The 14,544-nt window shown below is 41.2% G+C and overlaps 1 protein-coding gene across 1 annotated transcript in view; it reads right to left on the reverse strand.

Moving 5' to 3' along the window:
• ppp2r5b (protein phosphatase 2, regulatory subunit B', beta) overlaps positions 1–14,544 on the reverse strand; it is a gene marked incomplete at both ends in the record, with an annotated part of 39,992 nt that overhangs the window by 1,515 nt on the left and 23,933 nt on the right. The window contains 9 exons of the mRNA XM_083937544.1: positions 2,168–2,269; positions 3,669–3,796; positions 4,000–4,119; positions 4,279–4,329; positions 5,469–5,522; positions 9,749–9,857; positions 12,227–12,286; positions 13,881–14,011; positions 14,423–14,515. Coding sequence (XP_083793670.1) covers positions 2,168–2,269; positions 3,669–3,796; positions 4,000–4,119; positions 4,279–4,329; positions 5,469–5,522; positions 9,749–9,857; positions 12,227–12,286; positions 13,881–14,011; positions 14,423–14,515 — 848 coding nt within the window. The remainder of the gene's footprint in view (positions 1–2,167; positions 2,270–3,668; positions 3,797–3,999; positions 4,120–4,278; positions 4,330–5,468; positions 5,523–9,748; positions 9,858–12,226; positions 12,287–13,880; positions 14,012–14,422; positions 14,516–14,544) is intronic.

A 14,544-nucleotide genomic window follows, 5' to 3' on the forward strand; every position in this document is an offset into this window, starting at 1 on the left:
GATAGCATGGAATAGATTATATAATATGCTGTTTTAATCATTTGGAAAGATAAAACCGTTTTCTTTTTTTTTTAGATCATTTGTGTATTCAGGCTGAGTTCAGACCTAGAGCAGAGGATGAGGCCTAATTAAAGTATTGTGACACTTATGCCAGGGCTTATTGTTATTGTTGTGAAGTTTCTGGGCGGCGATTGCTTTGGACTGGGCCTGGTCAAATTCCATTTTTTAATTCCAGTATGTCCCTGCATATAGACTGTACTTTCCTTGGCACTGGAAATAACATAATGGTGTACTTAGTTTATGTGGTGTTCCCCTTTAATTAGTGAGAAAAAAAAAACAAATGAGAAAAGACGCCACCAACTCTTGACACAAACAATAACAACAAGAATGACACAATGCTGGATCAAATTTCCCCAACTAAAGCAGACCGTATGTCAAAGGCATATAATCTAATAACAGGCGTGTCAGATTATAATCTCACATTAGTTACAAGAAAGTTGTAAGAGGTGATATAGACATTTAAATATAGCCAAAGGAAATAAATACATTTCATACATATCAAAGAGAGTTTTGAGAATGCTATTAGTTATTTGAGAATAAATAAAACAAATGTGAGCAATTAAGGACCTTACGGAAACATTAAAGTAGCCCTAAATGGATTAATTAGGCATATCTAAATGTATTATGGCTTTGATTTATATAGCGCCTTTCTCAGTGATACAGAGTCCAGGTTCCATTCATTTACACAGACCTACATGGTGGTGGTAAACTACATAGTAGTCACAGCTGCCCTGGGGCAGACTGACGGAAGCGTGGCTGCTAATCAGCGTCTACAGCCCCTCCCACCACCTCCTCAAACATACAACAGTCATATACATTCACACGAGGCAAGGTGGGTGAAGTGTCTTGCTCAAGGACACAACGACCATGAAACAAGTAGGGCGAACCGCCAACCCATCGTACATTGGACGACTCGCTCTACCAACTGAGCCACAGTTCCCCCCATGACAGCTAGTCCCCAGAAGCACAAAGAAAACATACCTGAATGAAATCCTATGGCATTAAATGAAGACAAGAGATGAAGAGCTCTTTTCCAAAACGAGATAAAAGCCAAATTTAAAAAAAACGAGTTTGTCATGCCACTTTACTGTATACAGAACCTTTTCACTGCTTCATCAATGTTTCATGCCAAATCTCTATATTTCCTTGTTTAAAATGATCCGCAAGATGAAGTTCCTTTCCAAACCGCGACAAGCACCAAACCTATGTTTAGCCTAAATGCGATACGTCCTCTCGACCAATCAGAATTCGGTAAGCGTTCTATGCGTTCCAACATGGCGGCGCTCTGAAGCAGGAGAGTTTTTTGTGTCGTCCGTCCGTTCAACATGTTCAGACTGAGTCATAAAAAACATTTTGACGAGATAAATTGAATATTAACCAAATGTGTGGGTCTGGGTAAAAAAAATGTAATTTTCCTGAAAACTATTAAAATGGATTTATAGCGTTTTGGAAAAGAGCTCCTCAGATGTAGCCTTGAAATAAATCTATTAAATCATGTTCGGCGATTGATTGGTTTATAAATAAGGTGCATACAGTTTAGGCCATGGGACATTTCTTTCTTGAAGTCATTAAACAGGAGAGGAAACAGTTTTACAGGGGCATGAATGGTACCTGCATGGCTTACTCAAACAAGACCGACCCTGTAAATGAGTCAGCTTTAGAGGTGTTGGTAAGCTTTGGGTAGAGCCAGAATAGCTGTCTCCCCTTCCTGTCTTTATGGTAAAGTTTACCACGCCCTCACTCCAACTCAGTACTGAAGTCACAGACAAGGGATTGATATTCACCTTCTCACCTCAGCCTCAGAAGTAAACACAAATGTTGAATAACTCCTTTAAGTTTCGTTTCCCGATAAAATCAACTATCTTGAGTCTTAAACAGGGTAATGAACAAGTGGAATCATGATGTGATCCATGTTGAAAAGATGACCTAAGTGATACAATGTGAAATACAATGTGATTTATAATGGAACCAATACCGTCTTAAGAGCCTTCTATTTGTTCCTCTTGTTGTTACTGTTGTATCCAGTGACACACACACACACACACACACACACACACACACACACACACACACACACACACACACACGGGGAGTGAGTCATTCTTACTTCTGTTTCTCCACTTTGTAGGAGGCAGTGAGGTCATCAAACAACTTGCTGTTCATCTCCATGAAGGTCTTCAGCACGTTGTAGATCAGAGACACGATGGTCCTGAAGAGACAGAGTGAGAAGATAATGAACCTAATTCGTCATCCATCCCATGGCATTATGGGTCAGGAGAGGTCAGAGAAGCCTGTGCTGTTGTGCGGTTACCCCACTGCACATGTGTTGCCTTGATAATAATGTGAGTCATTCATGTATCCCTGGAAGATAATTACCTCTAATGCTAATTCTTCAGCTTGTACATTTTTCCTCTTTTCTTAAAGCTAAATGTTAAGTGATTTTCTTACATATTGGTAATGGTGGAAAGTACTTAAGTACTTTTAATTAAAAGTCCCGTATTGTAAAGAATGATATTTCCATGTCTCTTTTTATTACAAAGCAGGTCAAGGTACAATATAAAAACTGTGAAAGTATCAAAACACTCAATTCCCAGAGAAATGCACACAGCCTGTATTCAGAAACTGTCTTTAAACGTGCCGTCAGCCCCTTTTGCAATGGCAATGCAGGGATGCCGGGAGTGCAGATGCAGAAGACCCAGAAACACTAACCAATCAGAGCAGATTGGTCTTTTTCAGGAGGGGGTCTTAAAGAGACAGGCGCTAAAACAGTGTTCCAACTAGAGGGTGAATACAGGTATATGCAGACCTGAAGGATGTGTTTTTTGAACATTTAAGTATGTAAAGATGTGGAGTGTGTTGAGTAGAAACAAAAAAAAAAAGTGCCTTAAAATGAACATAATATGGGACCTTTAAGTATGATTTAGAGGTATTTACAGGGGTATTTTAATTTCATACTGCAGTCGGACTGCATCTGACCAGTCCCAGCCTGGTCAGATGCGTACATGAACTGATGAAGCCTCTTGGATGAGAGGTGAAACATCTTCCTAGACAAATAACCAAGTCCAGTTGCTTTTGACTGAAATTGCTTTGAGGATAATTTCATACTACTTTATATTTATACTTCACTCCATGTCAGAGGGAAATTATGCTGTTATTACGCCACTAAGTGTATCTATAGTAAGGAGTTTATTTGCAGATAAAGATCTTATGGAAAACATATGATCACTTAATATAATTTGATGCATTATTGTTAAACAGCACAAGAAAAAAATGGGTCACCCATTAACCAGCTGAGCAACATTAAAATGCTGCTTACTAATATGTGAATGCAGTAATAATAATTCTAAACTATATTATCATAACACTTTGAAATAGACCGTTATGTATAATGAGTACTCGATACATTTGCTGATAAATGGTCTGTACATTTATTGAAGTAGCATTTTGAATGCAAGAATTTGAATACTTCTTGTGTGTGTGTGTGTGTGTGTGTGTGTGTGTGTGTGTGTGTGTGTGTGTGTGTGTGTGTGTGTGTGTGTGTGTGTGTGTGTGTGTGTGTGTGTGTGTGTGTGTGTGTGTGTGTGTGTGTGTGTGTGTGTGCCACTGACTGGTTCCAGTGCTCCTTGGAGACTCTGTAGAGGGTGGCGAATACCAGCGGCAGGATGACTTGACAGTTCTCCTCTATCAGACTGAGGATGTATTCGTTGTTCCAGAAGTAAAGTGCCCGCTCCGCTACCTGAGACAAACACACAGACAGAAGAGATGACTTTCACCCACAAAGTTGTGACGAGTTTCTTTTCATCAGACTGGTGTTTGTGCCCACTGTTATCAGGTTTCTTACTCCCACAACGGTTTCAATTCGGGATTCATTTTTAATATTTCGCGCTTTTAGATAATACTCTCAAGCATGCCAGCACGGTTTGAGAGTATAGTTTTTACCTGGAAGTGAGGGCTGGAAATACAGGCTGCGATCTGTTTGAAGAGCGGCTCCTGGACCCGGATGAACTGAGACGGCTCAATCACATCCAGAATCTCCTCAATCTCCCCCAGGAACATCACCTGAACACACAGACACACACACACATTGTTGGAATTGATACATAAAGGACAGAAAAGACATTCATATGTCACCCAGAAGTCATTAAAAAAAAAGTGTGAGAATAAAACACAATACAGATCCTACAAGAAAGACCAGAATCTTTGTATTATGTGTCTCACCTCTTTCTGCGTGCAGGTTTTTGGCCAGTACTTGAGCAGCCCTCTGATGATCTGCAGAGAAATACATGAAGAGCACAGTGATATGAATAAACACTTAGCGCAGCAGGGTGGCTGGATGGCGTCCATCTGTACTATCTCCGTTAACTCACCTTCATACTCTAGCTGGTGCATTAGGAAATGTGTCATAAACTTTGCTGAGTCTCATTTTTACTGTTCTGATTGTTGGTGAAGGAGGAAGTAATGTAAATACTCTAACTTAACCTCAGACCAGTTTAGATATGTCGGTAGCGACCCCTCATTGCACAGGAAAATGATGAACGATGGGTCGAAGTTTAATCAGGGAGTCTGTTTTTCACTTGTGAGGGATGTTTACAACGAAACATTTCCGTAACAATGCTACCGTAACTTTTTTTCCCACAATATTTGCTTCAAAATTACTGGCTCACCTGGGGCTCATAAAATAAGTGGTAATGTTATTTTGTGGCCACTTGGGGGCAGCAGAAAAAGCTGAAAACGCACTATTGCCATATTATCAACTTATAATGTTGATGTAGCAAACATGCTACCAAAGTTAGCGTGTATGTGCAGGCTTTTTAAATGCAGGAAAAACCCCTAAAAATAGGCGACAGACTTCTTTCCAAACGCCAGTAGATGAGTATGCCTTTCTGTTGTGGTTTGTTTTTTTCTGGTGTTATTCTAGTGTGGTTATGAACACGCGGGAGGAAAGCAGCGTGGAGGCCAGTGACAATGTTACTGTGGTTAGTCATTTGTAACTTAATCGCTCTCTCTTTCAAACTTGGTGCCGACTAATTTAGAAACGATGCTCAATCACTATTCACTCTCCTTTAGCTCTGTTTTGGTCTCCACCAACTCCAGAGGAAAATCTGTGGCCCTTTAGCTGCTAAGTGCTCCAGTAAGTTCACCAGCCCGTTGTTAACTTTACTATACAGATAGAAAACAGTGGGTTTATCAGAACGTTTTGATAAGAGCGGATGCTAGCTGCTGATTAGTGCAGTTTTAAACCTATACTATTTTTACTTTCCACATCTGACTCCTTTTTAGAGATGTCACCCCGGTCCAGTATCACAGCAATCAGTAGGAATGATAGAAACAGATAGAAATGAAGAACTTTAAATGAGAATAGCGAGTGTTGTAAAAAAGTGTGATGATGTAATAAAACACAGTCTTACATATTCAGTCACTGTAGCATCTTTCTCCATAAACTGCACCACACAGTAGGCCAGCTGTAAGGACAGACGAGAACAAGGTTAAATGGACTTAGAACACACACACACGCACACGCACACACATGCACACACACACACACCAAAAAAAACACACACATTCCCTAAAGCTGTCAAGGAGACAAGGGGGATCTTAGCATTTATCCCTCAGGATTAAACACAGTTAAAGATCGGAAAGACAAGTTTTCCAAGGGGAGTGTGTGTGTGTGTGTGTGTGTGTGTGTGTTTGTGTGTGTGTGTGTGTGTGTGTGTGTGTTTGTGTGTGTGTGTGTGTGTGTGTGTGTGTGTGTGTGTGTGTGTGTGTGTGTGTGTGTGTGTGTGTGTGTGTGTGTGTGTGTGTGTGTGTGTGTGTGTGTGTGTGTGTACTTATACATCAGCTCTTGTCTCCTCTTATATGATCTGCAATCATTTCCTATTATACGGCGAGTGTCTGCGTACACGTGTGTGTGGGTGTGCATGTGTGTGTTTTGCGGTTGCCCCCTCCACCCAGGCCGGTTGCCGTGGCGAGTGGGCACCGTGGCGACGGAGACTGTGTGTGCGTGTGTTTACTTCGGAAGGAGTGATGTCACACACACACGAAGTCCCTTAAGGGCAATGTGAGATAGAGTTTAGAGCTCTTGTCTCTGTCTCTCTGTCTCTCCTCTTCTCGTCCTATTTGTCTCGTTGAAATGATTTCTGTACTGGTCTGTTTTATGACTTTTAGATTAGTCAATTCAAGAGTCATCAATATAAAAGCATGCTCGACAGTCCAGTTTTATAGTTTAAGAGAGCAGAGGTTGTGTACTATCAGATTACTGATGGCTGTTTTACTTTCTTTCCTTTGTTCCTGTTCCTTTCTTTTTCTCATTCCTAAACTGGTGAAAGTCCATTCTCTGTCTCTGTCTCCAGCAACGTCTGTCCAGCATTTCACATCTAATACAGCTTTCATCCTATTTTTTCACCTTTCTTGTTTGTTTTCTCTCTATTACTCCATCCCTAACTATCCTGTCCCCTAGCTCGTACCACAATATGGTTACAGAATCAGAGGGAAAGAGGGAGCGGGGGCTAAAAAAAGAAGGGCCGCAGGGATGTCGAGTTTGAAATAGAGAGAAAAGTAGGAAAAAGATTCAAATGAGATTAGGTGGTGATCGGGCAGACGATTTAAAGTATTAGCGAGGCATTTGAAGAAGTGCTTGGGGTAAATATGATGTTGGATTCTGTTGTCAGGGCAGGCTTTGTGGGTGCAGGAGGCTGTTGTTAAGCTAAGGATTATGGACACTGTGGTTTTTTCAAGGCAGAGATTTTACCCATATTGACCTGTCAAGGTGGCAGGTCAAATTAGGGTCTATTTCAGGGGATGAAGTCAATCTGGAGAGCTCTAATGTTGGCTTCTTGTTTGTACATTTGTAACAACCTACACATCATAGTAGTGTCCATGCTTTTACACTACTTTCTCCTTAATGTTTCAAGTTTTTGTGCTGCATATTTTTCCATTTTTCAAACAAGGCTAAAGACTTCCTGTGGAGAGGCAGTCGAGGCCTCTGGGTGACCGTCCACCATGGCAGCAGCGGACTGACATTTGAACACTGTGTGGACTTCCACCCTGGCCACTGACTTGAGCCCTGAGTTTGTCATGGCAGCGTATAGATGACAAACATAGAGCTCAACAGTGCCCATCCACATTTTGAAAGGCTCTGCTTCAGGAAGTGATTGTCCCATTCATTAACTCAAATGATGCTTCAGAATAACCTTTTATAATCCTTATATAAAGAGTTATAAGCCTGGAACCAAGCCCTCCGACTAAAAGATGAATCATGACCGTAAAACACTTGATTCGGCACAAAAACGAATTTGCGAAACATAAATGTGCACATAAACAAGCGCAGGGTTCAGTGGAAGTAACTCACTAGCTGTTGGCAGGTAGCCACTCCCAGGAAACAGCGAGCTCCACCAATCGGAGACGTGACGAGATATCGTACAGACTTTTACAGGAGCACAGACAATCTCATAGCTCGTGGAAAGTCTATCTTTGATGGTTCAGACATTTATGGCCGATAATAAAAAAAAAATCCTGATTCAGAACAGGAATGGGATTTGCACTTCCGGAAAACTCGCTGTTGAGCTCTACATAAGCCGTGGTTTTCCCCTTTTCAGCAAGCCTACGTAACAGTGGTTTTCAACCCTTAGTGATTTAAAACATCTGTCCCTTTACAACACTTGGGAGAACACATTGTGCTCTTCAGTTTGTGTTCTGCTCCAAATGTGGAAGCTCCGGCTCAGGGGCGAATTCGCTAAGATTATGCTGCTGCTTTTGCAGCTGCTAAACCCACATGAAAACACAAAACCAAACTGTGTAATTCTCAAAGCACCGTGCACTCCTCAACAGCGCTGCCAAGCAAATAGCGTCTCGGTGCTCCTGTGCAATTTGCACATATTTAGGTAATTAGGTTAGGTAATATGCATTGTTCTGCTCACTGTGTTCTTGCTTCAAAGGCAACATTTAAACTTTGTCACATGGAAAACTGCAATCAGACGCTAAAAAAAGGGCAAATTGCACCGCGCTGCAAAACTTTATTGCAGAGTTTGCGCTGTAATAATATAATTAGCGCGTTATACTCTGTGAATGGGACCTAGTTGCATTTAATGCGCAATTCTCTGTGAATTTGCCCCTCAGAGTTGTGTTTGTTCCACATTAGATCAAGGAAGGGAGCAGGTTAGTCAAAACCAACTACCATCACTGTTAGGTTTGACAAGTTTCTCCAAATAAGTACATAGGTCAAAACAAACACCAAGGATATCTTAGCAAAAAATATTTTTTAGATTTCAGTTTTACTCTAAAATAAGAGAGTTTGATTTGAGCTTAAAATGTCAAAGCACTGTATTTGCTTTTTTATATCTGGAACCATGACGTGATACCATGTTGTGGCTACACAGTATAGCTGTAACAGCTGTTACTACACTTCAGTGGCATTAATATAAATGAGAAAACCCTTCATAGGCTGCAGGAAGGATGATTCAAATAGATTTCACAGTGTTGAGAATCCTTTCAGATGAATAAAAAGTGCTACTGTGTGATATTATAATTTGATATTCAGGCCCAGAACTGGGTCACAGCCACACCTACTGAGCACAAAACTGCTGTCCACTAGCATGTATCCCCTGTGACCCTGTCAAAGTGTGAGTGTGTGTCTGAGTGTGTGAATAATGTATGTGTTAACCACAGGGAGAGAGATGGGGAGGAGAAATGTAGGGCACGGTGATGCTCAGAATACACACACACACACACACACACACACACACACACACACACACACACACACACACACACACACACACACACACACACACTCGCATACATACCAATGGACAAATAGTACAGTACCTTCTGCATAGTCAAATCATCTGTGGCACAAACAAAATGCACACACACACACACACACACACACACACACACACACACACACACACTCGCACTCACACTCAATAGCCAGGCTGCCATCTTTGTGGTCAAAAAATATGATAACCTGAACACGTATACTCATACACTCATACTAAAGAAACCAAAGGCACACACACACACACACACACACACACACACACACACACACACACACACACGCACTAGAGTGTAATTCAAACTGAGCACATTTCTCTGCCGTATTATCTGTGACCCAACCCTGCCTCCTAGTGGTACATTTGTCAAATTGCAGGAATCTCTACCATTTGTGGTATTGTTAATTTTTCAAGGTAAGAGAAAACAACCCAGTTTGATTCTATGATAGATGGAGATGTAGAGTCTCTAAAACCTACAATAAAAAATGCCTTATTCAGAGGTGATAGAAAGATATCACAGTGCACACACACAGACCACATACCCATGACTACATTGTATCCATAAAGACCTTTAAAATATGTAATAAATACTCTAAAAATAAGAAAAGCGCAATGTAACATCATCCTCTAATTATTATTATTATAACATAAATATTATAGTTTACTTACATCTAAATTTCAGTGGCTTTTACACCCTGGCACGAATCACAATTCAGAGTTTTATTGCTTTTCTTCGCTTGAAAATAGTGAAAACGTTATCCAGAACACCGGCTGTGTGTTGTTCTATAAAACATTTCTGGGTGTCAAGGGTTTTTTAACGCTGAAAGGTATCCAAAGAAACAGGTGGTATTACCAGCCATTATGAAATCGTCCAAACTACAAAGAAAGAACTTAAATGTGGGAGTGTCACTGACCTGTGCGTGGAAGATGGAGAGGGACTTTGCCGTGTGTAGCGGGATGAGAACCCGAACCAGGAACTGCTTGTGTTCAGCCTTCAGGGGCAGAGCGAAGCCATTTATGATGCTGGAGGAGAGGAAAGGACAGCCTGTTTAAATACTTCCTTCCCAACAAAGAGATGTTTTTGGTGTTTAACGCTACAGACAGCATGAATAGATGGAAACATCACATATTATTCCTTAAATCTACAACGCACGCCTGTGTATGCTTGTGCATTCATCTGTGTGGTGCAATCTATTCTTGTACTGTGTCCATCTCCAAGTGACTGGACGAATGTGTGCTTTTCTCTGTTCACTGCTACACTGACGGACATAGTTCAGCCTACGGAGGGAAGAGCATGAGCAGCGAAAGAGTGGGAACTAAACTTGGAGAGGATGACTCTTATTCAGCAGCGCTCTGTTTATCTGTCTGCATCATTCGGTCTACCTGTCTGTCCATCCGTCTGTCCGTCTACATGTTCTTATCACATCTTTGTTTAATAGAACATTTCTTCGATAATTTCTCCCTCCTGCTGTTCCTATGATCTGTCGTCCTGCCCCGTCTTCTACCTCTCTCTCTTTCTGTACAATGCACCTTCCCTCGCTGCTCTCTCTCTCTCCCTCTCTGTGTGTGGGAGGAGCTATAAATACCTCTGTTACCACCAACATGAATACAAACCTCTCTCTCCTCTCCTGTTCTCCCCCCTCCTTTCTCCACTTCTGACTCACTGTTCACTCACTCATCCCCTCTCCATCCCTCCCTCTTTTCTCACCTTGGTTTCATCCTATGCACTTACTGCCTCCTCTCTTTTCTCTACATTAACCCATGGAACCTCAAAAGTTTTCCGTTTTCAATTTGGCGTTGATCAGGTGAAATGGCGGTTAAAGGGTAGAAGAAAGGTTTCGGGTTTTGTATGAACCTTTATTATTCTAGTGTCTTTCGAATACATCCCTCTTTTCAACTCTCTTTGCCTTTTCTCTGTTTGACAGGGGGGCAGCAGTAGCTCATTCCACGGGGACGGGGCGACGTGTCCCTGAGCAAGGCACCGAAGCCCCACCATCCTGTGAGGCAGTGCCCTCGCCCTGACATCTCTCCATCGTCTACATAATGCATTTGTACATTGTCATGCTGGTGCATGTGTGCGTGAGACATTCTATTAGAACATGTTAACCTGCTTTAATGCTCAAAAAACACAATATTCTTTATGTCTGCATACTCCACTTTAGCGCCTGTTCCCCCCTCCTGAAAAGCCCAGTGTGCTCTGATTGGCTTGCAAGAAAAATATGTCAAATCTTTGCAAAGGTGGGTGGTTATACTCATATTAATGAGCCTGCATGTGACATTTGTCTTGTGTTTTCTGATCCAGGCAGCATATAAATAATAACTGTGTTGTCTAATTTCACAGTTTGTAGATTAGTAGGAGTTTTTCCTGATATGTGCCCTTTAATAAAGTATAAATTCTTCCAACATCCATATAATTATCATCATTTACAGGCACTTTTTTCTTGTCAAATAATGAAAGACAAAGACACAGGCTAGATTCCAGCCCAGAATGCCCTTGAGAGAAATGAATGACTGTAAAACCGATTTGTTTGTTTGCTCACTGATTGCTCATCCTCCATCGCCTTTTGTTTAGTCTCTGTGTCCTTCTATCTCCGCGTTTCTCAAATGTTCTATCATCATGTCTGTTTATGTCAAAGAAATAGGCTATGTCAATGGAACAAACTAATGTCATCACTAGTTAGCGTTAAGCTAGCTATAAGCTAACTATAAGATAGCTTTAAGCTAGCCAGCCACACCCTGAGGTTGAACTTTTTTATCTCACAAGGATAGAAAATGTGTTTCATAAAATGTTGAACTATTCCTTTATCATTCTGCATAACATCACCAGTCTCGTCTGTACTCATCCTCTCTTTTCTCCATCCCTTCCTCTGTCTTTATCCCTGTCATCTGTGCATCGCTCCCATTGATCTGAGTACGAGCACAGGCACAGAGCATCTTTGTTTAGCAGCTCCTTGCTCTCTCATTACTGTCGTGCTCATATTTCTCTTACAGGCCTCAGAGACAAAGCAACAAACCTCTGAGTCATTTCTCATTTATGTGTTTAACCCTCCCTCTTGTATCCCCCTTCCTGCAACCCTTATAACTAATTTCTTACTCCTTTGGGCAAACACAGTTGTGTGATAAAGAAGAGGCAACAATGATCATAAATCATAAATAAATGCATATTTTTGTGTGTGTTGAGCAGTCGCAGTTATGCTTTGCTGCCATTTTTTGTAGTTTCCTAATTCACTGAGTTACCAGCTGTCTCCTGAAAAGGAGCAGCTGGCCAAGAATAGTATGTGGTGTTCACACTCAACTCCAAATGCATTCATTAAGCCATGATCTACGGTATGCTCTGCTCCAGAGCAGAAGAGTATGCTCCAAAGTGTGTCCGTGTGATTATGGATACCAACCTGCCGAGGATTTCCAGAAGCTCTGCGACTCCGTTGAAGTGCTCAGTTTCATATATGAACCTGAAGATCAGACACAACACACATAAAGTGACTTCTAATGATGCATGAGTAGATCAAGCAACCGTTCAAGTTTAACAAAAGTAAAAGCAACTTGGGAAAAATATTCTGTTACCTGCTTGTAAATTGACAAATGCTTATAACATTATCCCTGGCATCCCTAATATGGTCATGTACAATGTCTGGAAAACTCTGTTACCCCTGTGATGTTCTCATGTGCTGTCAAAATGTACAAACAAAGCTACAGAAACCAGTTAACTGAGACAGAAATAGAGTGTGTTGCTGCTCTCCTGTTCTTGAATTATATTGCAAACACAACACTTCAGCCGCACTCTGTGAACGGAAAAGATGAAACATGATTGAACATCACAGCTCTCTTGTTAGACGGAGCTGTTTAACCAATTATTTGAGGAGATTTGTGTCACCACACCATGATTTAACTCTCAGGATGGAGACTGCTAATGTGCACAGTCATGTTTGTGCCTGTTTGTGTGCGGCAGAATACCACTTTACCTGAGCCACAAAATACTATGCACTATTGTGTGCTTTTCAAAACTGTAGATGTCCCTTAAACCCTCTCCCATTCCCCTCTGTGTTGACGCTGCTTATGCCACATAGAGTGCTGTAAGGATGATGTATTTTTGTAGTCCAACCCAAGAAGTTAGCATTACGCTAACCCCGTTTCCCTCGACAAAAAGGCAATGGGATTTTAGATAAATGCAGAAAATAGGCTCTGTGACAAGCCAAAGTTTATGATACTCAGATGTTTTGTTGAGCAAGATAATCTTCAGAAATGAACACTGCTTTCATGATTTTAGCATAAATGAGTGAAAAGCTAATGCTAGGCTCTAAACAAACTACACAGTCACATGACTACAACGAGCTGCCAACTTCACGTGTTTGGCGTGGTGATGTTTCATGTTCCTGACAGCCTCTGTAAACACCTATAGACCCTTTTTTAGCTGCCTTTTTTATTACGACACGTACAAATATTTTATGTTGTAGCCCACCATGTGAAAATCTCTGTACCCTGTATTAACCACGGACCTTATAACATGCATCTAAACCAAAAAAAAGATTAAAAAACCCATTAGCTTCAAGACGAAGGAAAAAGAAGTGCAAAAACGCCAACTCATTTCCAAGTTTTAGGACTTTTTCCTGCAGCACTCTATTGACTTCATATTGTACAGACCTCAATTACGAGCAGCTGTGTGGAAAAGCTGTTAACGTCAGCGTCCCAGATGTAGTTCAGAGTCAGCAAAAGAATTACACAACTATCAACAAATTGGTGGCTAAAGATGTAAAGCATGGACTTTGTTTAGAGCTATTTTAGCCTAAACTTTCATGTCCATGTGAATTCATGTATGTTGTTTCTCTATTCTTCCCAAACTGATAACTCAGATTGGGATTTTTTGTTATTTCTTAAAAGCACTTTTGCTTTAAAAGCATGAGGTACCATGCTAAAACAATGCATTACAGAGGTCATAAACACATCATGTCTCCCTGCTGATGGCTAATGTCTGATTTATTGATGTTAAAATGCTATAAATAGCACCCTTCAATCTTGTGCACTGGACTGGGGGAAGGCAGCCTGTACCTGAGGAAGATGTTGTTGATCTGTTTGCGGATGTAGGCTCGGAGGCCCAGTAGTTTTCCATAGACACGGTGCAGGATGGTCTTTAGGTACTCCCTCTCCCTGGGGTCCTCGCTGTCAAACAGCTCCAGGAGCTACACACATACACATGAGATAATTACAGACACAAATAAGGCATGTTTATATTATCTCTAACCTATAACTCCTAAACCCACGTGAACTGCTCTTAAACATAAAACTAATCTCTAACCATACCGAAAAGTCTAGATAAATGAATCCATGGTCATGAATTTCTGAAATAAAACAGGATAGTAAGTATACAAATTGTACGACAAGAACAGTGGAGTCTTTTAGTCATTTTTCTATATGTGCCCCAACTCAGATAACAAAATCTGAAAAAGCACTCCTGCAGCTGGTTCTGCGATGGCTGCTGTGTTCAAAGAAGAGCTTCATTTATTTATACCTTTTCCATTTATCAGGATTTTAGAAACATCGTAGAGCTTCTGGATTTGACAAACTGCCAGGAGAGAGAGAGAGAGGATTACCTGCAGGACGAACTTCTGGTCGACGTAGCGTTTGGCCATGGAGGGCTGGAAGTCTGGGCTCTCCAGGAAACGCAGAAAGAACTCGTACACCAGCTAACATAGGCAACAAAGAGCAAGCGGTG

Source organism: Echiichthys vipera (genome assembly GCF_963691815.1).
Source record: "Echiichthys vipera genome assembly, chromosome: 22".
NCBI lineage: Eukaryota > Metazoa > Chordata > Actinopteri > Perciformes > Trachinidae > Echiichthys > Echiichthys vipera.